A 25,279-nucleotide genomic window follows, 5' to 3' on the forward strand; every position below is an offset into this window, starting at 1 on the left:
AACAAAGAATAATAGTCTTTTCAACAAATGATGCTGAAATAACCTGATATCCTAATATAAAAGAATAAATTGGATTCCTTCTACATACCATATAAAAATATGAAATAAAAATGAATTAATAGCTTCCATTATAAAAGATAAAATAAAATTTTTAGAAGAAAACACAGGTGTAAATCTTCATGACAGTGTATTAGACAATGGTTTCTCAGACCTAACACCAAAACACAAGTAACCAAAGAAAAAACAGACAAATTGGACTTCATCAAAGTTTAAAACTTTGTGCTTCAAAGAACAATATCAAGAAAGTGAACAGACAACCCACAGAATGGGAGAAAACATTTGTAAATAATTTATCTAATAGAGGTCTACTATGTAAAATATATTAAGGATTCTTATAACTCAAAAATTGAGACTACTCAATTCAAAAATGAGCAAAGGACTTGAATACATATTTCTCCAAAGATATACAAGTGACCAACAACCTGATGAAAAGCTGGCCAACATCATTAGTCATTAGGGACATGCAAATTAAAACCACAATGAAAAAATTGACAAAATTGCAAGCAGAAATTAACAAATGCCAATTACAATGGGAAGTTTAAACATACCTCTGAAGTAACAAATTTAATGAGAATTTAGACTTGAACACAATTAACAAATTTAATACAATAGGCTAATTTATAACCTTACAACTAATAATTATAGCATCTGGAATCTTTTCGATCACAAACAGGATGTTTAGAAAAATTGGACATATATGCTAAGGCATAAAGAAATTCTTAAGAAATATGACATTGATGTTATACATACCACATAATCTGATAATGATAAAATTAGAAATCATAAAAACATAAAAAAGCTAATGTATTTGGAAGTTAAAATAATTTAAACTATTTCAAGAGTTGAAGAAATAAAAATGAAAATTATGAATCATTTAGAATGAATTCTATATAGTTTGATGTAATATGAAAGTGCATAAATAAGTACAATTTAAAACTTGTAGGGTGCAATTAAGGCAATAAATAAAATTTATGGTTTAAATTATATGTATGAAAAGAGAATGAAAATTAATGTTCAAAGTGTTCATCTCAAAGATCGAAATAGTAGAATAAACACAAGAAAAAGAAAGAAACCAAAAAGAGGTAATAACTGGTAAAAGAAAACACATAAAATTAGAAACCCATTCTTTTAAAACACTAAGAATCAAACCTCTAATAAGACTAATAAGGAAAAAACAGTGCATATAAAATAATTTTATACATGCAAAAGGAGAAAAAGAGCAAACAGAGCAGAGATTTTAAAATTACAAGAGGATGTTATAAGAAATGTATGGTAATACATTGAAAATACTAATAATGAACTGGACAATTCTTAGCCTCAAAACTGACTCAAGAGGGAAAACAACTGAAGAGTCCAATAAGCATTAAGGAAAATAAGTAATCAAAAAAACCTAGACTCAAAGGAACACCAATTCCAAACTTTTGCAGAAACAGAAGAAGAGGGGAAAGCACACCAAGTTTAAAATTTGCAAAATAAAATATAAGAGAGTACCTTTAAAGATGTGGTACATATATACAATGGAATACTACGCAGCCATAAGAAAGGATGAAATATTGCCATTTGGGACAACATAGATGGATCTTGAGAGTATCATGCTAAGTGAAATAAGTCAGACAGAAGAGAGCAAGAATCAAATGATTTCACTCATATGTGGGATATAAAAGAGGAAGCAACAAATGAATAAACAAAACAAACTTATACAGAGAACAGTATGATGGTTACCAGGGGGAAAGGGCTGTAAGGGGAGGACAAAGAGGATAAAGGGAGTCAAATATATGATGACAAAAGAATGCAAGGTATAGATGATGTATTACAGAATTATACACTTGAAATGCATATAATGTTATTAACCAATGTCACCCCAATTAACATGTTTAAAAAAGAGAATATCTTTAATATAATTTTACATGGAAAGATTTTTTTAAATAATATAACAAAAAGAATAATCCTTAAAAGAACCTAAGTAATTTATAGCAGAGAGAAAACACAATACTTTTAAACACTGAAAACATACTCACCCAAACTACTAACAAAAGAAATGCAAATTACAATTCTACACGATACCATGTTATAGCCATTAGATTTGCATAAAATTAACTAGTGCAAGGAGATATTTCTGTGTGGAAACATAATACTGGTACGACCATTTGGGAAGGCATTTGGGCAACAGCAGTAAAGCCAAAAATACATCTTATGACTCTGCAATTCCACTTCTGGCTATATAAACTAAAGGACTCTTCCATATGTAAACAGATTTAGTAGTGTGTAAACTATAGGGATTTTTTTTGGGGGGGGGAAGGGTGAACACAAACAATTACTATTAAAGAAATGGATAAATTTTTATATTTATTCAAAGCATTAGTAGCAAAGTAAAAATAATGAATTAGAACTTCACATAATAATCTTGATAAATCTCAACAAAATGAGAAAAAAGTAAACTGCAAAAGTTACTTGTAATATACCATTTAAAGTTTAAAACATACAACAGATATATAATATAGAGTAAAAGCACAAAAACATGTATTACAGCTTTAGAATAATGGTTAATTCTGAGATGTGAGTAAGGAGAATAGGATGAAAATACATTAACTTTATCTGCACGTTTAATTCCTTTTAAGAAAAGTAAATAGGGAAACATGCTAACATCTGTCATTTAACTGCTAAATGTGTTTATTAAATTTAGATATTAGAATATAAAAATTGCTTTAAATTATCTTCTATACTTTCATATTTGAAACACTACACAATTTAAAAATACAAAGAATTAGGTAAATGATGAAATTAATTATAAAAGTTTAAAAACTGTATGGACGTGCATTCATCATGAAACATGCTTAATGTTTTTCTCTCCTTGATTAAAAGAGATGCCCATTGTAGAAAACTACAGATATGGATAAAGGTTGGCGGGGCGGGAATCACCTTTAATCTCACCACTCAGAAACGACTATTACCATTTTAGTTTCTGTCAACAGTTCAGTGTATCATAGTTCAGTGAATTTTTAACACAATTGAAATAATTTTATAAAACTACTTTTGCATCATACTTATTTTACACTTGAAGATACGTACTTTCTCTAAATTGTTAAGCAATTCTCTATAAATAATATTTTTAAATACCTGAGATATTCGGTCACATGGAAAACCTAATAATTTTTTAAACTTTTATTTTACTATTTGAGCAAATGTTCAAAAGGATGATCTAATTTTTTAAATTTTAAATAAAGCAAGGATGAATGTCTTTGTGCATAAATCTGTCTACATTTCTAATTTTAAAGTAAATTCTGAAAATACTTGCTACAGAGACATTTATAATAATTTATAATGGTATATAAAAATACTTGCATTTCTGTTGCTCCAATAGTGTCCTAGACTAGATTATCATTCAACAAAATTTTTGCTAGGAAATCAATGGTATCCAATTGTTCTTGTAATTTGTACTTTTGCATTGGAACTGACAGTGTTCACATAATTATTAGCTTATTTATTTTATATCTTGTATAAATAGCTTTTCTAGATTTTTTCCAAATATTTATTTTTAAGAGTTCTTTAAATATTTAAGATTATTAGATTATTATCCCCCGTACTATTCATTATAAATATAATGCCCAATGTGAGGTCTGACTTTTAATTTTGTTGGTTGACATTCAAATATTATATTTTTATGTAAATATATCAACATTTTATTTGGAATTATCTTTATTTGCTCTTTACCTTAGAAAATTTGATAATAATTAAGCTTTTAAAATCCATTATGTTTCCTTTTTTTCTGTTGCCATAAACCTTCCTTGCTCACTGTCTACCCTAAATAATGGTGGCAAGCTAAAAACCCTAAGAGCCTACCTAAACTCTTCCCTTTCAAGTAAGCAGAGGAATCAATATTATTAGGCCAAGTAAGTGGAGGGGGCAGTCCTTTCTCTGGCCTTGTCACTCCTATGACCATCAGTGCATGCTCCCTGATAGCAACTTTAAAATCTTGGGTTAAAACATGACTCTTGCTGTCTGTCCAGGCTTTAATAGAAGTTCAAACCTACTTCTTCTTTCCAGAATCACCGTCACATATATAATTTGATACCTGATGAGGTTTAAATAAGATAATATACTCGAGAGTACACTGTAAACTGCAAAATGCTATATAAATATTATTCTGAAAAAAGTTAACAATAATAGCAGGAGGGAAAGAATTAACAAAAAGTTTTTAAAATTTTGCTATGGAAGAAATAACAACATGAGACAAAAATAATTCACTAGAAATCTCACCGAAGATCAAGACCAGCTTCTTTCCACAGTAAATCCATCAAGCGCAGCATTTGGAGTGTCAACATATCCTGTCGTAAATCTAAGGGGAAAAACCCTGCTTTATTATAAATGCTTTTCATTTTATGACTACTAACATTAATTCAAAATTAGCTAATTCAGCTAGAATTAGCTAAAACCGTTGACAAATACTGTGCTTATTTTTTCCCAAAATTTCAATGCTGATCATATTTGTAATGTTAAATACTAGGTTTGTTGATTAACAAAGCCCTGTAACACTATTTCAGAAATTAAGTATAAAAATATTTTAACTGTTTACAATGTGTAAGCTATTATACTATTTGTATGGATACTGTAACACTGTTCTAACACAGTAATGCTGTATTACAGCATCCACATAAATTCGCATTGTTAATTTTTTTCCTTCTTGTTTAAAGATGCACAGGAAGTTCTTAAAAATCGCATAAGTAGTAACTGCATGATGAGTTCATAAAATAGTAATATTTTATTTTGTTTATGATTTCCAAGCATAATTCTGAGGTAACAGAGGCTGTGAAAAGTAGTGACTTCCACATAATGACATTCATACAGTCAAGTGGTGTTAAATGTCTGGCAAAACACTACAAGATCTTTTAAAAATAGTTGTAAGTATATATTATGGTAAGCACATTTACTTATGTTAGTTCACTTAATTCCTTTTAAGAATCCCAACATATAGATGCTATAATCTTCATGGAACCTGAAGCTCAATTAATTTCGCCTGACTTGCCTTTAGTCACACAACTAGCAAATGTTAGCAGTCATGGCTACCTTCTGGTTGGTATGGTTACTTCAGAGGTATTTCCTTTATAAAATGTGGGTCAGTAAGATATTTTATTAAAATACAAAACTACGGCAGAAATATCAAAATTATTATCACTGAAATAAGATATATGAACACATTATTGAAAATGCTCTGTTGTATGTCACAAGCTTTTCACGAAAGGAATAGACAGACTTTGTATTTTGTAGGAAAAAAGGAGTTTTATTAGAACAATGTAGGTAAGTAAGCTGTAGAAGTCAATTTCCAAAAGGGAAAGAAGGGCTAAATTGAGAACATGCTGAATTCAACCTTATGACCATTGATAGCTACCGATACTGGCTGCCATTGTGACACATTTACATATTACCTTTCGGATAAAGTAAATTGACAACAAATGAAGAAATACTAAGGAAATTGGCACTGTAAAAACCTCAGTACATACCATCACCATTTTTAAAAATCACTCCGACTGAATCCTCACCAAACACCTTGTTGTTGTACACCAGCCACAAAGGCTTCATTTTAGAATCCATGTATTTACACTTTTCAACACTGAAATCAAACAAGGGGAAAATTAGCCCACTTCAATTTAAAGATATGGCAAGACTATAATTTTGCCATGATAGACTAGGCTTGGGAGAACCCCTTAACTGTTCCAGTCTGCAGAAGTCAGAACTAGAACATTTTCTCTTGATAGAAAAGAAACCAGGATGACAGCCTTGGTTGACATGTAGTGATGCCAGATGGGCTGGACTGAAAACCTAGGTTTGCTCTTCTCACTACCTACATTTAAAATTCCTCCTTTTCTTTCCTATTCTTCCTTAACTTCATGTTGTTATATATAGTCAATAACAGAATATATTATTGGATTAAAATTAGGATTATTAAGAGTTCATTCTTCATTTCTTTAAAAGGGATCAGTTTTAAATACTGAATGCACATTATTGCTTTTCCATTACTACTTCTGTAGAAAATGAAAAAGTGGGAAATAATTTTCCATATTCATTCAAGATCTCATTTTGAAATAGAAACATTAATTAGTAAATAATTTTAAAATAAGTTAATTAGTAAATGATGGTTGCCAATATTTTGCTTACATAGGATTTTCAACTCTTAGAAACCAGTAATAGAAAACAAATTCCATACAACTGAAAGGAAATTAACTTGTAATACCTTTCACTAACCCAAGAGGTAAATTTAGCTAGCAGACATACATCCTATTGAACACAAAAAATCAACTTGAGGACTTTAAGATTTCTCTTCTTTAATTACATTCCACTTACTGGGCTAACAGCTGGCTCTATTCCTCCCCCAAGGCAGTCACTTAGAAATCCTTTCTTTATTGCTATTTTCATGGGCGATTCAGTGAGCACAGCACAGACAGTCACTTACTAGAGTTCTGAGAGGATGACACATGGGTTCAGAGGTGACTGCAGGTCAGAGAGGGCTTCCCGGTAAGCATTCTGTTTTAAACAAGTGTGCATGGCCTCTTTCCCTTTGGCTCTGTTTAGCTTCATTGCATTCAGTTTGATTAAACTATTTAAAGTTTTTAACTTATTGAGTGCTTCAACCTGAAAAATAAGTTTCCCCACCACCAAAATTCATTTACGGTTAAAAATAATATAAAGTACTAAAATATCATGTGATCATATTAATCAATAACCACTCTCCACTCCCAGCACGCGCGCGCGCGCGCACACACACACACACACACACACACACAGAGTGACAATCAGCTAAAGTAAAAACAGTGCTTGGCTTATGACAAACATATTAGATATAACAAAATAAAAAACTTACTTTTACCACGTGTTAAGTAAAGTACCATTTTTCAAACTTTCTTGAACCTTTTTCTTAAATGAAATTTTAACAAATTAGAGAAAAGTAAAGGGAGACGGATAGTGGGTAAGAAGATATGTATGAAACCTAAACCACTCAGAACTCTGCAGCTCACTGAGTAACAGAATTTGAAACACAACTAACGTGAACCACTCACTCCATGTGGCCAACTCCATAGTATAAGAGGAAAACCAATGTACAAGAAGACCATGGGGTTCCTGACATTTAACGCTATTATCTACTTCTTGTCATTACTCTTATATGATATCTTCTCAGTATCTTCTCTTTCCAATAATAAGTTAAAATGGATTTTCATATAATAAAATAAGAACATAGACATATAAGTTGAAATTGTTTGTTTTTATAATGAACTCTGGCTATCAAAACTTATGCAAATGAAAAAAAGCTTATGCAAGTAGTACAAAGTAAATCAACAATGGCCAACTGAATCAAAACCACTGTGCTTAAAAGTCAACTTTATTGTTTAATAACTGAGGGTCTTTCCATGTCATAATATGTAAAAATGCATAAGACAGCCTTGACCAACCCTAAATCAAAAGGAATATTTTACTTTATCTTTATGGTATTAAAACTGGAAACAACTAATGATTAAAACAGAGTATGTAAATAAAACAAAAACAGTACGTATATCACGTAAGTTATACATAACAAGCACATAAAATACGCATACAAACATTATGATAAAAAGAGTGTGTACAACACGTAAGTTGTACATAACAAGCATATAAAATATGCATACAAACATTATGAACGCCATGGCTTGAATTTCCATAAACGGAAGATTTATTTGACATCATATTTTCATTTTCAAACCCTGCTTCTATGCAAAAAAACCACTAAGACTTTGTAGGGAGGTGAATTCAGACATATGGTTTCTACAGACAGGCTGAGGGGTTGCTCACAGGAAACTGAGAAAGTTCTATGTAGCTTGTTGATAAAATCGAGATGGCTGAAACTTGCCAAGTTAGTCATCTGTTAAAACCACAGACACTCCATTTCTCAACAATTTCAGGAGTTGTACAAATACTGGTGAAAAGGGAACCAGCTAAAAAATAGACTATGCAAACAGGAACTCTTTGAAGTATTTCAAATTTGAATTTCTTCCATGTTTGTACAGTTGTGAATTTTCATGCTCCATCACTAATTGTGTTGATATCCATTTCCTAGAATAGTGTCCTGAATACTCACATAGCCATAAGTCAAATACTTTAAGTGTTTCAACACCTTGTCTTTTTTATAAGTTTACAGTGATAACAAGAACTGCCATGTAAAAGGTAGTCTCCCTTTGTTATACATCAGTCAAGAAGAGTAAGAATAATGCGATCATACATGAGTCACATGATTGCTGTTATAAAAGTTAAGCTGAGGTTCCTGAGAATCAAGAAAATGTCCAGTGTGGTTTGATTATATAAGTGAGGTCAAAGAAATAGGGACTTCATCAAGCGTGGCCTTATAGACTTTGACAAAGAGTTCAGATTTTATTCCCCATGGAATAAAAATTTTTGCAGGGATTTAAAAAAGGAAAATGACAGAAAAAGAGGGGGATGACGTAATACATCTACATTTTAAAAAGATATCTGCTTTGTACAGAATGGGGGTGGGAGTTTGGGGGGACAAGAATGGAAACAAAGGGTACAACTTAGGAGGTTAATGAAGACATCCAGATGAGAAAGGATAATGAATTGGACTAGAATGGTAGTCATGAACATGAGACATTGATAGGTATGAGATAGATTTAAGGGGACTATAAAATTAAGATGATTAATAGTAACTATCTCAACTATCTCATATTATTGTGAAGAATAAGTGAGCCATAATGAGTAGTGAATAAGTGTAAGCAATTATTACCATCATTAACAGGCTTTCCAAAAGGGAGGGATCAGATATAATTGGTTTTAACATGAATGAAAAATCATCAATATTAAATCATCTACGAAAAGCTATGGGAGTTCCTCTGGCAATGCAAATGAGATAGAAAAGTACAGTGGAACTGGGAATTACTACAGGGATCTATTTTAAAAATAGGCTGGGATGCCGGAGTGTTATAGGAATGAGTAGAAGGTTAGGAGCAGAGAAACAAATGGCCTTCAAATGAAAGAGAGGGAGAGGTTAGAAAGGATAGCAAGGTAGGGGAATCTCTGCCATGAGAAAAAAAAAATGATGTACCAAAAATAAAAGTCTGAGAGAGGATTTTTAATACGAGAGGAAATTTTAGCTAAGTTGACTGAATATACTGGTTTCAGATAGTATCAGTTAGGTGAAGCTACCCTGCTTTACTTCTAATCACATACAACTAATAGTTTGACATTTACACGACAATAATAAACACTTAAGTTGTAAAAATTCAGGACTCATTTCTTTAACATGAACCCACAGACAAAACCACACTAAAGTTGATAATTGCCCTAACATTCCATCGTGCCAAATGACATCTGTGAATTCTCCTATACCAGACTGAAATTAAATTTTCCCTGGCTTCCCCAAAGGGACCTTTTACCATGGCAAATGCACACTGGGAAAAAAGAAGTAATCAAACTTATCAGGGACTTCTGGACACTGACCCTAAACTGACATTAATTCCAGAAGACCCAAAATGTCATAGAGCCACCAGACAGAGTAGGGGCTTACACAGGTCAAGTTAACAATTAAGTTTTACCACAGAGCTGTTTCACAATGGGCCCAGTGAGCCCAAACCTATCCTGTGGTTATTTCTCCAGTTCTGGAATGCAAAATTGAAATAGATACACTCACCAGCTGGCAGAATCCCATTATTGGTTCCCTAATGTGTGGAGTGGGGACTATTATGGTGGGGAAGGCCAAGTGGAAGTTATTACAACTGCCTTTTTCTAAGAAAACAGTAAACCAAAAGCTGGATGCATTCCTGGAGTGACTGCACAGATTAGTGCCACCATCAATGACTTAGAATATGCAGGGGTGGTGATTCCCATCACATCTCCACTCAGCTTGCCTATCTGGACTGTGCAGAAGACAGATGGATCTTGGAGATTTATAGTGGATTATCATAACACTCACCAGGTGGTATGTCTGATGTGGTTTCATTGCCTGGGCAAAGTAACACATCCCCTAGTACCTGGTATATAGCTATTGATCTGACAAATACTTTTATCTCCATACCTGTCAATAAGGCCCACTAGAAGCAGCTTGCTTAAGCTGTCAAAGCCAACAATATACTTTCACTGTCCTTCCTCAGGGGTATATCAACTCTCCAGCCCCATATCATAATTCATTTCACAGAGATATTGGTTGCCTTTCCCTTCCGCAAGGTACCACTCTGGTCCATTACACTGATAACATTATGCTGACTGAATCTATTGAGGAAGAAGGAGCAACTACTCTAGACTTAAAGAAATTTCTACATTAATGGGTAGGAAGTAAATCTGACAAAAATTGGGGGCTGTCTATCTCATTTAAAATGCCAGGGTTCAAGTGGTGTGGGGCATGTCAGGATATTCCTAAGGTGAAGAATAATTTCTTGCTCTGGCCACTTCTACAACTAAAATAAAGAACGACACCTAGGGGGCCTCTTCTACAGACAATATATTCCTCATGTGGGTATGTACTCTGACCTATTTACCAAGTAACCTGAAAAGGTACCACTTTTGAGTGAGGTCCAGAACAAGACAAGTCTTTACAATAGGTCCAGACTGCTGTGCAAGCTGCTCTGCTACTAGGGACATATGATTCGGCAGATCCAATGGTGTTTGCATTGTCAGTGGCACATAGGGATACTGTTTGGAGCCTCTGGCAGTCCCCTATAGGTGAATCATACCACAGGATCTTAGGATTCTAAAAAAAAAAAAAAAATGCCTGCCATCCCCTGCAGATAAATACTCTTCTTTTGAGAATCAGCTCTTAGCTTGCTACTGGGCTTCAGTAGAGACTAAAAGCTTAACCACTGGCCACCAAGTAACCATGCAACCTGAACTGCCTGTCATGAACTGGGTGTTATCTGACCCACCAAGCCATAAAGATGGGCGAAGCACAGCAGTGTTCCATCACCAAATCGAAGTGGCATATACGAGATTAAGCAGGCTCTGAAGACACAAGTAAATTACATGAAGAAGTGACTCAAATGCCCAAGGTCTCCTACTCTTGTTGTACTACCTTTTCTCTCCCAGCTTGTACCTATGGCCTCATGAGGAGTTCCCTACCATCAGATGACATAGGAAGAGAAGACTCAAACATGGTTTACAGGTGGTTCAGCACAATATGTTGGCACTATACGAAGTGGAAAACTATGATACTACACCCCTTTTTGGAACACCCCTGAAGGGCAATGGTGAAGGGAAATCCTTCCAAAGTCAGTACAACTCTGGAAAGTGTACCTGGCTGTTTATTCTACTTGGAAGGAGAAAAGGCCATATGTGAAATTACACACCAATTCATGAGCTGTGACCAAAGTTTGGCTGATGGTGAGGGACTCAGAAGAAACATGACTGGAAAATTAGTGACAAGGAAATTTTGGGGGAAAGTATGTGACAAACCTCTCTGAATGGGCAAAAACATAAAGATATTTGCATCCTATTGGATGCCCAAAGGGTGACCTTGGAAGAGAAAGATTTTTATAATCAGGTGGATAGAATGACCCATTCTGTGGATACCACTCAGTCTCTTTCCTCAGCCATCCCTGTCATCACCCAATGGTTTCATATACAAAGTGGCCAAGGTGACAAGAACAGAGGTTATATATGGGCTCAGCAACATGGACCTCCACTCATCAAAGCCCACCTGGCTATGACCACTATGCCAGCAGCAGAGACCAACACTGAGTGCCCCATGTGGCACCATTTACTCAGAGTGGTCAGCTAGCTATCTGGTGACAGGCTGATTACACTGGACTGCTTCCATTATGAAAGAGACAGTGTTTTGTTCTTATTGGAACATATATTCTGGATACAGACTTGCCTTCCCTACACTCAATGTTTCTGTCAAAACTACCAACCATGGACACCATCATAGTATTCCATACAGCACTGCTTCTGATCAAGAAGCTCATTTCACAGCAAATGAAGTACAGCAATAGGCTTGTGCTCATGGAATTCGCTGGTCTTAACCATATTCCCCACCATTCTAATGTAGCTAGCTTAATAAAATCGAAGTATATGCCACTTCGATTTGGTGATGGAACACTGCTGTGCTTTTGAAGACTTCGATTTGGTGATGGAACACTGCTGGCCTTTTGAAGACTCAGTTGCCGTGCCAACTAGGTGGCAATACCTTGCAGGGCTAGGGCACGGTTCTCCAGAAGGCTGTATCTGCTCTGAATCGGTGGCCAACATATGATGCTGTTTCTCCCACAGCTAAAATTCATGGCTCTGGGAATCATGGTGTAGAAATGGAGGTGGTACTATGACTGCTCTCATGATGATCCACTCTCAACTGTTCTACTTCCTGTTCTTGCGACCTTATGCTCTTCTGGCATAGTGGTCTTAGTTACAAAGAGAGAAACGCTTCCACTGGCAGACATAACAATGATGCTAGTGAACTGGAAGTTAAGACTCCTTCCCAGCCACTTTGCACTCCTCATTCCTCTGGAACAACAGGCAAAGAAGGGCATTACGGTGCTGGCTGAAGTAATTGATCCTGACTACCAAGGGGAAATTGGCTTACTACTCCAAATTGGAGGTAAGGAAAAGTATGTCTAGAATACAGGAGATCTCTTGGCATTACCAGGCCCTGTAATTAAGATCAACAGGAAATTATAAGCCAATCCAGGGAGTACTACTAATGACCTAGACCCTTCAAGAATGAAGGTTTGGCTCATTCCAGCAGGTAAAGAACCACAACAAAGCTACTTGCTAAAGGCAAAGAGAATACAGAATAGGTTGAAAGAAAGTAGTGATAAATACCAGCTATGATTACATGATCAGTTATAAAAATGAAGGGTAACTGTCATGAGTATCTCCTGCTCATTTTGTTATATGTGTTTGTGTGTTGTGTATGTACAGCAAATGTTTTTTGTTTTTTTCCCATTCTTATTCCCTTACCATGTAACATAAGATGTATTGGCTTTATATCATAGTATTGAAGTGTTATTAATTTTACATCATAGTATTTAATTTATAGGATATCAAGGAAAAGGATAAATACCACTCAAGGACATTACTGCCTTTCTGGGAAAGAGTCTGTTAGAGCACTTTTTTGGTATACTCAGGGTAGTTCTATCTTGTTAGGTAAAACTGTGACCTTGTTATTACCTTTATTTGGAGATTAAGTATGGTTTAAGGATCTATATATAGATGCTTAGTTGATCTGCCCTGGTTAATTTTATGTATCAACTTGACTGGGCCATGAGGTACCCAGACATTTGGTCCAACATTATTCTAGGTGTGTCTGTGAGGGTGTTTTCAGATGAGATTAACACTGGAATCAATAGACTGAGAAAAGCAGATTGCCCTCCATAATGTGAGTGGGCCTCATCCAAACATCTTAAAACTTGAACAGAACAAAAAGGCAAACCCTTCATGAGTAAGAAGGAACCCCACCTGCCCACTGCTTTGAGAGTAGACATAGGTCTTTTCCCGCCTTTAGGTAAGCTCTTCTTGGGTGTCAAGCTTATCTGCTTTCAGACTAGAACTTACATACTATTGGCTCTCTTGGTTCTCAGCCTTTCAAACTTGGACTGAAACTACACCATCAGCTCTCCTGGGTTTCCAGCCTGCTTGACTCCAGATCTTGGGACTTCTTAGCCTCCATAATCATATGAACCAATTCTTTATAATAAATCTCAATCTCACTCCCTGTTCACTTTCTCTATATATACACACACGTAGATCTTATTGGTTTTGTTTCTCTGTAGAACACTAACACTCTCCATCTGGCTAACACCAATTAGACCAACAAAACCAACCATAACGGTCACCTCTACTGTGAATTCTTCCCTAATGTCCTAAAATAGGTTATGTATCTCATTTTTGTGCTTCTATAATATGCATGTAACAAACTTGTATCATAATACTTAATCACTGATATGTACACCTACTCTATGGAATATAAACTCCTTGATGACAGCAACACAGCTAATTTGACTTCACATCACCAATACCTAATATAAACCCTGGCATATAGTAGGTTCTGAGTAAATATATATTAAACCACCAAGAAAACCTTGTATGAGGTTAGATAATACTCAATTCAGAAAAAATTACTGCTAGGGAACAAAAGCATACTATTGTTATCTGTCAATGAAGGGTTTCAGCATGAAGAAGCTGGAATATAGTGCTGCTTTATTTTGAGGGCAGAAATGCTCTCATGTCATCCTTCAGGGGACCAAGGTCCCACAAGCAAATCAAGCCTGGGTCATGATTGTGCTTCTCATTTGCAAGCAAGCTATTAAAAAAACCTGTTACAATTTGCAATTACTTTGCTATTTATAAATCAGGATCATCTCCAAAACAAAATACAGAAATAATGGGATACCAAGACTATAATTATCAATAATAACCCAATTTTGAAATTCTATGTTCAATAAAAAAGCTTCATGATTCTGTTAAATGGCTTTTGCTTTATTTTGGCTTCAAAAATACATTTATACTGATAAAATGACATTATTTTCTATTTCACATATTGGATCTGTGTTTAAGTTTTGATTTTAAAAGGAAAGAGTTGTGCTGCTAAAAAGATTTGAAAACTCCCAGTATTTAAAAACAAAACAAAACACTTTAGTTTTATAGCTGGACAGGCCTAACTTTGAAAATTATTTCTGTCACTTAAAGTTGTGAGGTTTTAGGCAAGTCACTTAATTTCTTGGAGTCTCAGGTTTTCCCCTTGTCAAATCCAGAGAGTGTTTGGTAAGTACTGTGGTGTCTTATTAGGAGTACAATAAAATAACATAATTAAAACTCTTCTGATGGTTCCTGGTATAGAACAAGCAATTAATATATGACCTATTAATATCACTAATATCACACACATATATATACATATGGTTTGAAAAAGCAGGTTTAGGATTCTGAATTCTGGAAGCGGCAACTATCAATTTAGGTTTTAAAATAGCTCAGTCTAAAACTAATGAATCATAAACACTACACTAACAGGAAAGAGTAACTCAGGAATATGAAAATACAGGGTCTAAAGGTTTCGTGACCATTGTCACCATCACCAACAAACCCATTGTTAGGCATACCTAAACAGGTATTTCCAATTAAAATTTAAGGCATGGTAATTACTATAAATACTATAAGGAATACTAACTAATTTTTCAAGTAGCATTCAATTAATGCTCTTCTGCTAAGTTTGTTGAAACTTCACTGCTTGACTTAAATTTTCATTTAAAAATGTATTTATCAGGTTCAGTTATTGAAAACTCTATGAAATAATAAAATGAAAGAAATAGCATATGATACAATTTATCGTATGCCATGTGGCAAACTGAATGAAGATTAAAACAAGTCGATACCTGCTTGGAAAGCACTTTCATGTGCCCGACGCTTCCCCGGCAGTATGCTTCGAGAATGACACCAAATTGTATGCAGACAGCAGGGATGTGCACTTCTGATCTGCAGAAAGTTAATAATATTATGGTAGTTTATCAAACATTTCATATCAGGAAATAAAATTACTGACTTCTTTATTCTATTATAAAATTAACTTATGATGCTAACCAAAGAAGGACACATCCTCTTGTGAAAAATTATCAGTTGGATGGTCAACTTTCGAATTCTTTAAATATCATAGTTCAAAAAGATATGAGATTTTATAATTAGTTAATTCTTTACTCTAAGAAATCCAAAATTTTCACATCTCGCCTTACATGCTTTTTGTGTGAAAAGGTAATATTACCAATTTAGAGACAATTAAGATGAAACACAAAAATCTGACTCATTACACAATTGACTAATCTCTCAATTAGCTTCTATTCAATTTTCTCTCTCCTAAAGAATAGTGTACATATTTGGGGGGAAAAAAAGGAATACCATATTTTGTTATTCTCTGAGAGGTATAAATAAGGAGACTGAACTGGATGAGAAAAGAATACAAGTTAAAAATAAGAAAAGAAAACTCTTAATAATAATTAAATCAAGATCTAGAAATAGAACCCAAAAATTAACATGACAAAATACTATAGAGATTATTTTACTTAAGAAGCTCAGCCTAAAAGTTGTTTTTTTTTCCTGATACTCATTACTTTCAATACTCTGAAGTCCAGATGAAAAAAACAAAAATGTCTCAGTATAGAGTCAGAACTGAGGAATCGACAATTTTCATTGGAAACTAAATAAACTTAGTTCTTTTTCCTGATTTTACTCCTATATAATTTGGTGAAATAAGGTTCATGTACTTCTGAAAATGACCTAAGTTAATAAAGAAGTTGCCATTGTTATAGAAAAACTTTAAAATCTTTACCTAATACTAGCAATGATATAATATTACTACCCACAACCTTGTGGAAGAAAGAAGTCTGTTTTTTAGTCCAAATATATAACACAATAAATACACTTTAAAAGAAAACAGCAATACACTAATTATTAGTTTCAGTTAAAAATCAAAGAGGTATGGAGAGAAACTTATCTGAATTACTTTGCCAAATATTTAAAATGAAGGGTTTGGGTATCAAGAAATAGGAGAAGACACGAAGAGAGTATCAATGTTATAGATGACTCAGAAACAACTAAAGCAGGTCATTGTTTTGGCTAAATGTCCTGTAGTATACTGATTTATATTTACAAAAGAACAGGTGGACTCAAAATGAAATCTAAAATACTTACCTAAGGTGCCAAAAGAGAAATTGTCCTATCCTCCGATTACCAAGTGCTCTTTCTAATAAAAATCTAGAGAGGGCGCAATCAAGAAAAGGCTCATATTTTAAAACTTGCACCAGCTGTAAAAGATACTGAGAGAGTTCTTCATCACTGAAAAAAAAAAAAAAAAAAAGACACAGTAAGTTTCTCAACACCCTGTGCCAGAAAAAGATCCCTTCCTATCAAACTATCAAATACTAACTTACTGAAACACGATGGTTCTTTTGGGTCAAGTTTGTTGCATGCTTACATTCACTGTTTCACTATTACAGTGACACAAGAAAAACTGAGGATTTCAGATGGGCAGGAGAAAGAATAGAAGGGAGCAAAGAACAGATACACGGATCATTTTATTAAATTAACTAGGTTGATACAATGGATGATTGTATTTACAATCAGCCTAGCGTTATAAAAAATTAGGTACTGATTTCTGATCATGCTAAAAAATGTTGTATACTTACCTAACCAATCAGTTTTTTTAAATAAAAATTCTATCAGTACTTTAACAGTTTGTTTTCCTTTCTTATCCTTAGAGCGAAGTAATTGTTTTTCCCAGATAACCAATGAACCATTAGAATCTTAACTTCAAATAGTTTGAAAGATAAAGAAATGAGTTCATTTATAAGTGGGAATTGATTCACTGAATATAACAATACTTTAATTAACTGAGCTGAATTAAGGTTAGTGGTTCTCTGTTTTGTGTCCATCTCCAAACCATTCACATGTAAACATTCCCATCAGAGGCCAGCAGTTGGGTAAGATATGAATCCCAAGTCCACTACTTATTTACTATAGTCTTGGACAATAAATGATTAAGAAAGTAATCTAAGCAGATCTGGGACTGAAATCCAAGGTACTACATACCAAGATATAAAACCTCGTAACAAGAAATTTTATCCTAGGGAAATGCATCAGAACTACTTATATGGAACATTGGGAGCATAGCCACCTCCTCCTAGGGATCAATATCTTTAAGAAAAACACTTGATTCAGCCTAATGCAAACTTAGGGAGACTGATGAGCAACTGGGAGAGCCTCATTTCTTAAAACTACACAACAATCTTCATTAAATTTATTATAAAATCCATGGCCATTATAAAACCTATAAATAGTATAAAGACAGAAAGGAAATACAGAAATAAAAGGAGTATCCTCTTTCCTTATACATCTAATTTTACTCCCTCCAGATAATCACTTTTGATGAATTTGTGTAATTTCTTTTGGGTATCACATGGTTTAAAACATATACAATTTTAAAAAGAAAAAGGATCAACATATCCATAATTTTCTGAGAACTTTAATTTTTCAAATAGCCATAAAGTATTAACCCTCATTTTTGAGGCTAAAAGGAAATGGATAAACCTGAAAATGCCCATTTTTTGAGACTATCTCAATAATAACATTTCAAATAAATCCAGAGATTCAAACATATGTATTGCCCAAAGGGGACTGTATAAGCATGTTCACTGCAGCATGGTTTATAACAGACAAATATGGAGAAAATTTAAAATGTTCCTCAATAGGAGAGTGGAATAAGATATATCCCTATGTCAGAATATTATACTATAGTAAAAGGAATAAATTACTACATTTATATGTAATGGGAGAGACTGACCTCAAAAACCTAATGCTGAATTTCAAAATGTAAAACAATACATAAGGCAAGACACATTATATGGTTTTTAAATGTATAATGTTATTTTGTGTCTATGATTATAGATATAAAAATGTGGTAAAAACAGAAAAATGTGGTATGGAAATATATATACCAAATTCATGATTATGGTTGCTTCTGGAAAGTGAAAGTAATCAGAATCTCTTCCTATTACACTAGGGTAAGGAAACTATGAGGACTTCATCTTTAGCTGTAATGTTATTTGCTTAATAATAAAAAATTAAAAAATGTTTAAATAATCATGGCAAAATAGTAACATTAATTTTGAGTGGTTAAAACAGATGAAGAGTTAACGTTAACAGGCCTGACTATCCTTTGAAAAAGTTTGGCTCTTGGCTGTCATCTGGATTTCAAAAGGCTTCCTACCACCCTAACAGGTAAGAATGGCTCATAGTGCCTAAACTATACAAATATCCAGTTTCCTTCTGGGAGTTTAAATTTTTGGTATGTGCTAGGCAGAGGGTTCTTGTGACTAGCCACCAAGTTTCTAATAAACTTCCCAGTAGACAACATTTCAGATATGTTGTTACAACTTGTTGCTGGGGAAACTGAGTATATTTCTTTCCATTAGGAAAGAAACCTTAGGAACTTTTTCCTGGTTTCCTCCATACTTTGCCTCATGAGTCTTTTTCCTTTTGCTATAATAAATCACAGCCAAGAGTACGACTATATGCTGTGTTCTATAAGTCTTCCTAGTGAATCGTGGAACTTGAGGGTAATCTTGGGGACCTCGGACTCAGGATGTTTTGTTTTGCTTTTTTTTTTTTGGTGGTGGGGGGAGGGGTTCATTTACAATATAGAGTAAATGTGAAGGAGAATGAGAGACAGAAGAGAGAGAAGAGGGGAGGGGGAGAAAGGGAATGACTACTTTGAACTCTCAATAATTCCCAGCCTTTTCCTTTCTTATGAGACATTTAAGCAGACATCACCTTCTCTACCCATCCCCAAGTTATTCCTTGCCCCAAAGAAAGCTGACTACAGAAGATACCTCATTTGTTGCAGGCATTCCACAGCATATTCCCGCACATACTGATCTGGATAGTTGAAATCTAGAAGCTCCAGAGCCTCCCGGGGGGGCAGTTTAGGCCAAATCTGTAGCAGTGCCTGAAGCTGTTTAAAAATTAAAACTGGTTCAGAAATTATAGGGGGCGGGGGGGGGAGTAATTTATTTTTTCTTGGCATATAGGAGCAGAGATGGGTCAAAAGAAAGAAGAAGCATACTTGTAATTATGGAGGCCTCCGAAAATCCATTCCTGAAAATATGGATTAATAAAAATTGTCTTAGTTGAAATATTATGATGCGCTAAATATATAATTCTATGATCATTAACCATTAAATAATTTTTATAAGGAAAGAGAGAGAAAGAGCGCATGCACATAAGCATGTGGGCAAAATGATGAAGGAATACTTAAAGGTAAAACTCAAAGTACAAAATATAAGCTATATGGCTCAAATTAATGACAGGCAATTTACATATAAAGTTCATTAACAACAACATAAAATTATCTTAAGAGTTTACTTTTAGCTCTTAATATTTTAAGAGAATCTATCACTTAACAGAACTTTTAATTGACCATAAATTTAAAACCTTTAAATCATAAGTAACCCATTAGAAATAAATAGTACCTAGTTGTTTATGTTCTATAAACAAGAAAATACAGGCAGTCTCCTATTTACAGATGCCATATAGAAATGATCTAGACATAGGATAAAAAAAGAATCCTTGGGGAGATGAGCTTGGACTGCAATTGGAGGGTGGATTTTGGTACACATGGCTACATCTTTGGAAACCCTAGTCCAGAGAGCTCAAATCTCTTGAGCTTTTGTGTGAGACGTGGCTTTGAGATTTAAATAAAAATAGTTTACATTTTATCTGCCTCCCATCAGAGCAGTGAGACTATGCTGATAGCATGCACTCTTATCAGGGATGGTAAGTGAGAAGAAAATTGATTATGGAGAAGAGAGAAAAAAAAAAAGAAGAAAAAAGAAAAAAGATAATTATAATTTGTAGCCCTCCCAAGTTCAACCCTGACAAAATTTTATTCCTTAATATTTGATTCACCTCGTCTGGTTTTCTTGGTTATCACTGACATTGAATCCAAGGAAGATACTCAAAATGTATACAAGGTCAGAGTTACAAAAATATGGCAAATAGATGGCAATGATTGGAGGGCTTTCTCTCAACTGACTGCTCAGTCTCAAAGTCATGTTTCAAAGTCATGTAGCATGGCCTGTTAGTATCTGCTAGCTGCCTTGTGTATGTCAGGTATAAGCCATGGGTGTGAAAAATTTTATTTATTGAGCTTTTGTGTGAAACTTGGGCTTTAAGAATTAAGTAAAAATAGTTTATTATTTTAATACTACATATTATTCTGCCCTTCATTATGTCAAGTGCCACAAAAAAGTCAATAATATTTGAATGTTACTGACTAGCAGCTCAGTTAAAAGGTATTTTCTTGTATCAAGTTTTGAAGTTCACTAAGGAACTTTTATAGAAACACAGCATTTTAATAAGTTTTTAAAATTTGATTCCATTGCCATTATTAGTATCTATTTATATAAACTGCTATCATAAATGTAAAATATATTTCAATTTAAGTAAATTACATCAAGGTTATTCAACAAATACATTAAAATGTTAGTTTTTTAATTTTAACTTTTACCTTAAATTTTAATTGTTCTTAAACTTGCATTGAATAAAGAAAGCTTTATACTTGCTCTTTTTATGTATAAAGCACACATACATACAGTACATAAAGTGTACATACAGTACAGTACACTTGTCTGTGGTATCAGAATCTCATGTGGATGGGACTATTAGGGGGAAAAATGTCTAAAAAGCCTTCTTCTAAGGATAATAATGAAAAAAGATTGAGAAATACTGGTATAAAGATATGAAACACCTACCTACCTTACCCCACTTTTTCTCATTGATGGGGCCCCCTCCCTGCCTTCCCCAAGGCCCTAATGAACCAGCAGTCCTCATTATGGATAGAGGAGTTAGTGGGGACCATTTTCTGAGGGTCTAAAAGAATAATAAAACAACTCTTAGCAACTTCAGTTAACACTTGAAATACACTGCTTCACAGAAAAAATATTGCAAAGGATATATAACATTCTGTAATACTAGAGGTTTGACTACGTTATGAGTTAACAACAGCTTACTACTGGAAAATAATTACCTTTGGTAAGATTACTTACAATTATTAAAAAATCAATTACATAAACATAAAATTAAATGAATTACCAAAATCCATCACTTTAGTTTGGGGAAACCTAATAGAAGTTATTAGGTTTCCTTTGGAGAAAGGAAATCTGATTTGAAATTCTTTATGCATTATGTCAATAGAATATTTTCTTGTAGATTAATGAGAGGCTAGTTGTCTATAAAATTTTCACACCCATGGCTTATACCTGCCAAATCAGAGTACAAACTTTGCACCAAGCTTCTGGCTCTCCACTTCTCAAGGTAATCAATTTAATGAAAACACAGTTTATATTCTTTTGTACCAGTTCACTATAATTGGCAATGCAATAGGGTCAAACATTACTTTTTATTCCATTAACTTTCTTCCTAGACTACTAAAGAAGTAGATTAGGATTGTGAAATTCATGCCTTCCTACACTGTTTACACACATTTAGATGTTTCTACTTGAGTATGAAGTTACACTACTAGCATTCTTCCATCAAAATGAAAGACGTTAAGTTATATTTGAAAACGATGCTTTAGATTCCCTCATGAAAATGAGACAAGCATGCCAAATTCCTGAATATAAAAATTACTGTCCCTAGGGTCTAAATAAAGAAAAATTAAGCATAAATTAATTTAGCTCATTCCATTTTCTGACAGTGGACATAAGAAATCTGCCTCTCAGGTATCTTTTAAGAATATAGCAGGAAGGCATGGCTGAATACTGTGTTCTTTTTATCAGTAGCTTACACAGCCAGACATCATGCAAAAGTATAGTCTTCCTTTTAAAATGGCTATGATGGTATTCCAAGTTTTTTCATAGCATATCATTATTAAAAGTAAATACAAATAAATGAGAAAAAAAGAATACAGTAAGAAATAGTTTCTACTCTAATTATATACAAAATAATGTATTTCTTGGTGGAGGGTGGGCACTATCCATGAGATGCAAGCAATGTGCCAGCTAAAACATGTTTATACCTTATATTCCACCATTATGGGGGTTCATAGAAAATTAAGCTTGAAATTAAATAAATAGTGGTTAGAAGATAACTATGTCAGAACAATTCAAACCTATTCAAATAACAAAATTGGTTCCTTTTCAGAGTAAGTAATATTCATGTGGTCTAACTGTGGAAACAGTCTAAATGAAGCCCTTAATAATATATAATTACACAAGATTTAAAAAATCATTAACATATTAAGAAATAAACTCAAAACAAATCCTTTCTAAACTTAATTTGAAAAGTAAAACTATAAAATCAAAGATTTTTAAAAAGCATATGATTAAAATAAAAATTTAAAGTCATTATAGTAAGACCAGAAAACTTTTTAAAAAATTGGGTGAATTCAAATAAGCGAAAAATCTTGGTGATTTTAATATGCCAAATATATTCATTCTGATTAAAAACCATTTCAAGGATCTTTCTATAGAACATTAATGACCAACTGAGTTTAATAAATGCCAGTGTTTTTTGACAGAGTTTTGGAAAATTAAATTGAGAAACTAAAATTTGATGACCTTTTTGAAACAAAATTTTTTTTCCCTTCTCTATTCTGCCTAAAGGCAGCATTCAACACTGCCAGACGAAAATGAATATTAAAATTGATCTGAATGGTTTATACTCTAAAATGTTAATCTCTACAAGTAGAGGTAATTTCAAACAATATATGGTCATTTTAGAACAGTCTTAAGATTAAAACTTTGGAGTTCACTGATGAAACTTTTAGAAGTAGCCCAGGACCTACAACATGCTGGTAATTGCTACAGATGATTACAACAAAACCAATATTTTTACTGTGTTTAGTTGAAGATATAGAAAACCTACGCATAAGGTGGGATTTCTAAATCTTGAAACTTTCCGGTCTACCATTTAGACCGTATATGGAACAGTTTAAAACCTCAAAATTTCTCCTGCAGAAAATGATCAACCTATGAAAATATACTTATGTAGGAAATGACAATTCACACAAAATCGACAAATATATTCTCCCAAAAAGGTGTTACAGAAAAAATCTTTTGTTACCTGAGCAACATCTTCAAGTTTATTCCACTTTATCGACAGTAATAATTTTGGCAGTGACTGTGGAAAATTCTCTCGGCAGTCTTGTCGCAAAGTCCAAATAAGATCCATTTCATTCTCACACAGTTGAGACAAGGGATCCCTGTCCAAGATTTCCTTCAGTTCAACAAGAAACTTTTTTCCACCCCGACTCTAAGAAAGTAAAATTACTCATTACAGATTAGAATTGTGCAAACATCCCTGACAAACACTTAGCAAATTTATATGCAATGAATTTATAAACAATTTATGAGCTTTAACATGTAAGATACTAAAAATATAATTCCTTAAAAAGACTAATAAAATGGATCTCACTTTTAAAGTTTTATTGCCAAATATAATATTTGTAAGCTAAGGATTAAGCAAAGAATTATTCTCAAAGTTCTGAAAAAGGAACTAGTGTACACGAGGAACACCATGTGCAAACACTAGGTGGCAGAATTGTGACTTGGATTTAAAAGGAGTCTTATTTGAACTAGATTTCTTCCTTAATTTTGTTTCTATTAAATTAATAAATAAACAACAACAAAATGAACCAAACAGATGATGTTTTAAAAAAAAGGAATAGGTGCTTTCTCAGCTTAGAGACATAAAACCACTTACATTAAGAATTGAATCTTGGCTAAACATGAAAAAACTATAATTATCCATTTTCCTTCTCAATCCTTATAATACACTAAAATAAAGAAAAACATTCATGCTATTTTTGGATCTAGACTGAATTGCACTAACATTAAAAGAAAGGGGTACATTTCCCCATACTTAAAGAAAAACTATACCTGTTAGGCCAAAACAAATTTTAAACACACACACACACACACACACACACACACACACACGAAAAAACTTATCTGACAAGATTCTGTAAGGATTTATATTTCATTATATTACTTTGTTCTTGACATTATTTTAACTGGGATTTGATATAGACATTAAAATAAAAAATCATATTACTAATTTTCTAAAGCAGTGAGATTTAAAATAGCATATGCATATGTAAGAAAGAATGGAGATAACTTGATTCTCTACGTAGAATATCTGAAAGGCTCAACAAAAACACTGCTGGAACTAATAAATAATTAAAGCAAGGTTGCAGGATACAAGGTCAATATACAAAAGTAAACTGATTTCCTACACATCAGAAACAAACAACTGGAATTTGAAATTAAAAACACAATATCACTTACATTAGCACTCAAAAATGTGAAACCTTAGGTATAAAACTAACAAAATATGTACAAGATCTATATGAGGAAAACTAGAGAACTCTAATGAATGAAATCAAAGAGGAACTAAATAAATGCAAGGTATTCCATGTTCATGGATGGGAAGACTCAATATTGTCAAAATGTCAGTTCCTTCCAACTTAATGAATAGATTCAATACAAAATTAATCAAAATCCAAGTAAGTTATTTTGTGGCTATGAACAAACTTATTCTAAAGTTTATATGGAGGAAAAAAAGACTCAGAATAGCCAACACAATATTGAAGAACAAAGTTAAAAGACTAACACCACCCAATTTATGTAAAAATAAACGCGAAACACAAAACTATAAAACTGAAGATAACATAGGAGAAAATCTAGATAACACTGGGTTTGGCAATGACTTT

The 25,279-nt window shown here is 33.4% G+C and overlaps 1 protein-coding gene and 1 non-coding gene across 5 annotated transcripts in view; one reads left to right on the forward strand and one right to left on the reverse strand.

The window, feature by feature from the left end:
• PIK3CB (phosphatidylinositol-4,5-bisphosphate 3-kinase catalytic subunit beta) overlaps positions 1-25,279 on the reverse strand; it is a 183,302-nt gene that overhangs the window by 21,829 nt on the left and 136,194 nt on the right. For 3 of the 4 annotated variants that reach the window (XM_023525913.1, XM_023525912.1, XM_023525914.1), the window contains 8 exons: positions 23,632-23,820; positions 21,325-21,438; positions 19,401-19,522; positions 16,705-16,848; positions 15,396-15,495; positions 6,509-6,687; positions 5,559-5,668; positions 4,318-4,396 (listed from right to left, as the gene is read on the reverse strand). In XM_023525913.1, coding sequence (XP_023381681.1) covers positions 4,318-4,396; positions 5,559-5,668; positions 6,509-6,687; positions 15,396-15,495; positions 16,705-16,848; positions 19,401-19,522; positions 21,325-21,438; positions 23,632-23,820 — 1,037 coding nt within the window. The remainder of the gene's footprint in view (positions 1-4,317; positions 4,397-5,558; positions 5,669-6,508; positions 6,688-15,395; positions 15,496-16,704; positions 16,849-19,400; positions 19,523-21,324; positions 21,439-23,631; positions 23,821-25,279) is intronic. The other variant, XM_011385037.2, reaches the window with a different exon arrangement.
• Positions 22,316-22,455, forward strand: LOC111733811. Its single transcript, XR_002778186.1, has one exon. It is a non-coding gene; the product is annotated as a small nucleolar RNA SNORA15 (small nucleolar RNA).

The sequence above is a fragment of the Pteropus vampyrus genome, unplaced genomic scaffold (genome assembly GCF_000151845.1).
Source record: "Pteropus vampyrus isolate Shadow unplaced genomic scaffold, Pvam_2.0 Scaffold643, whole genome shotgun sequence".
Classification (NCBI taxonomy): Eukaryota; Metazoa; Chordata; class Mammalia; order Chiroptera; family Pteropodidae; genus Pteropus; species Pteropus vampyrus.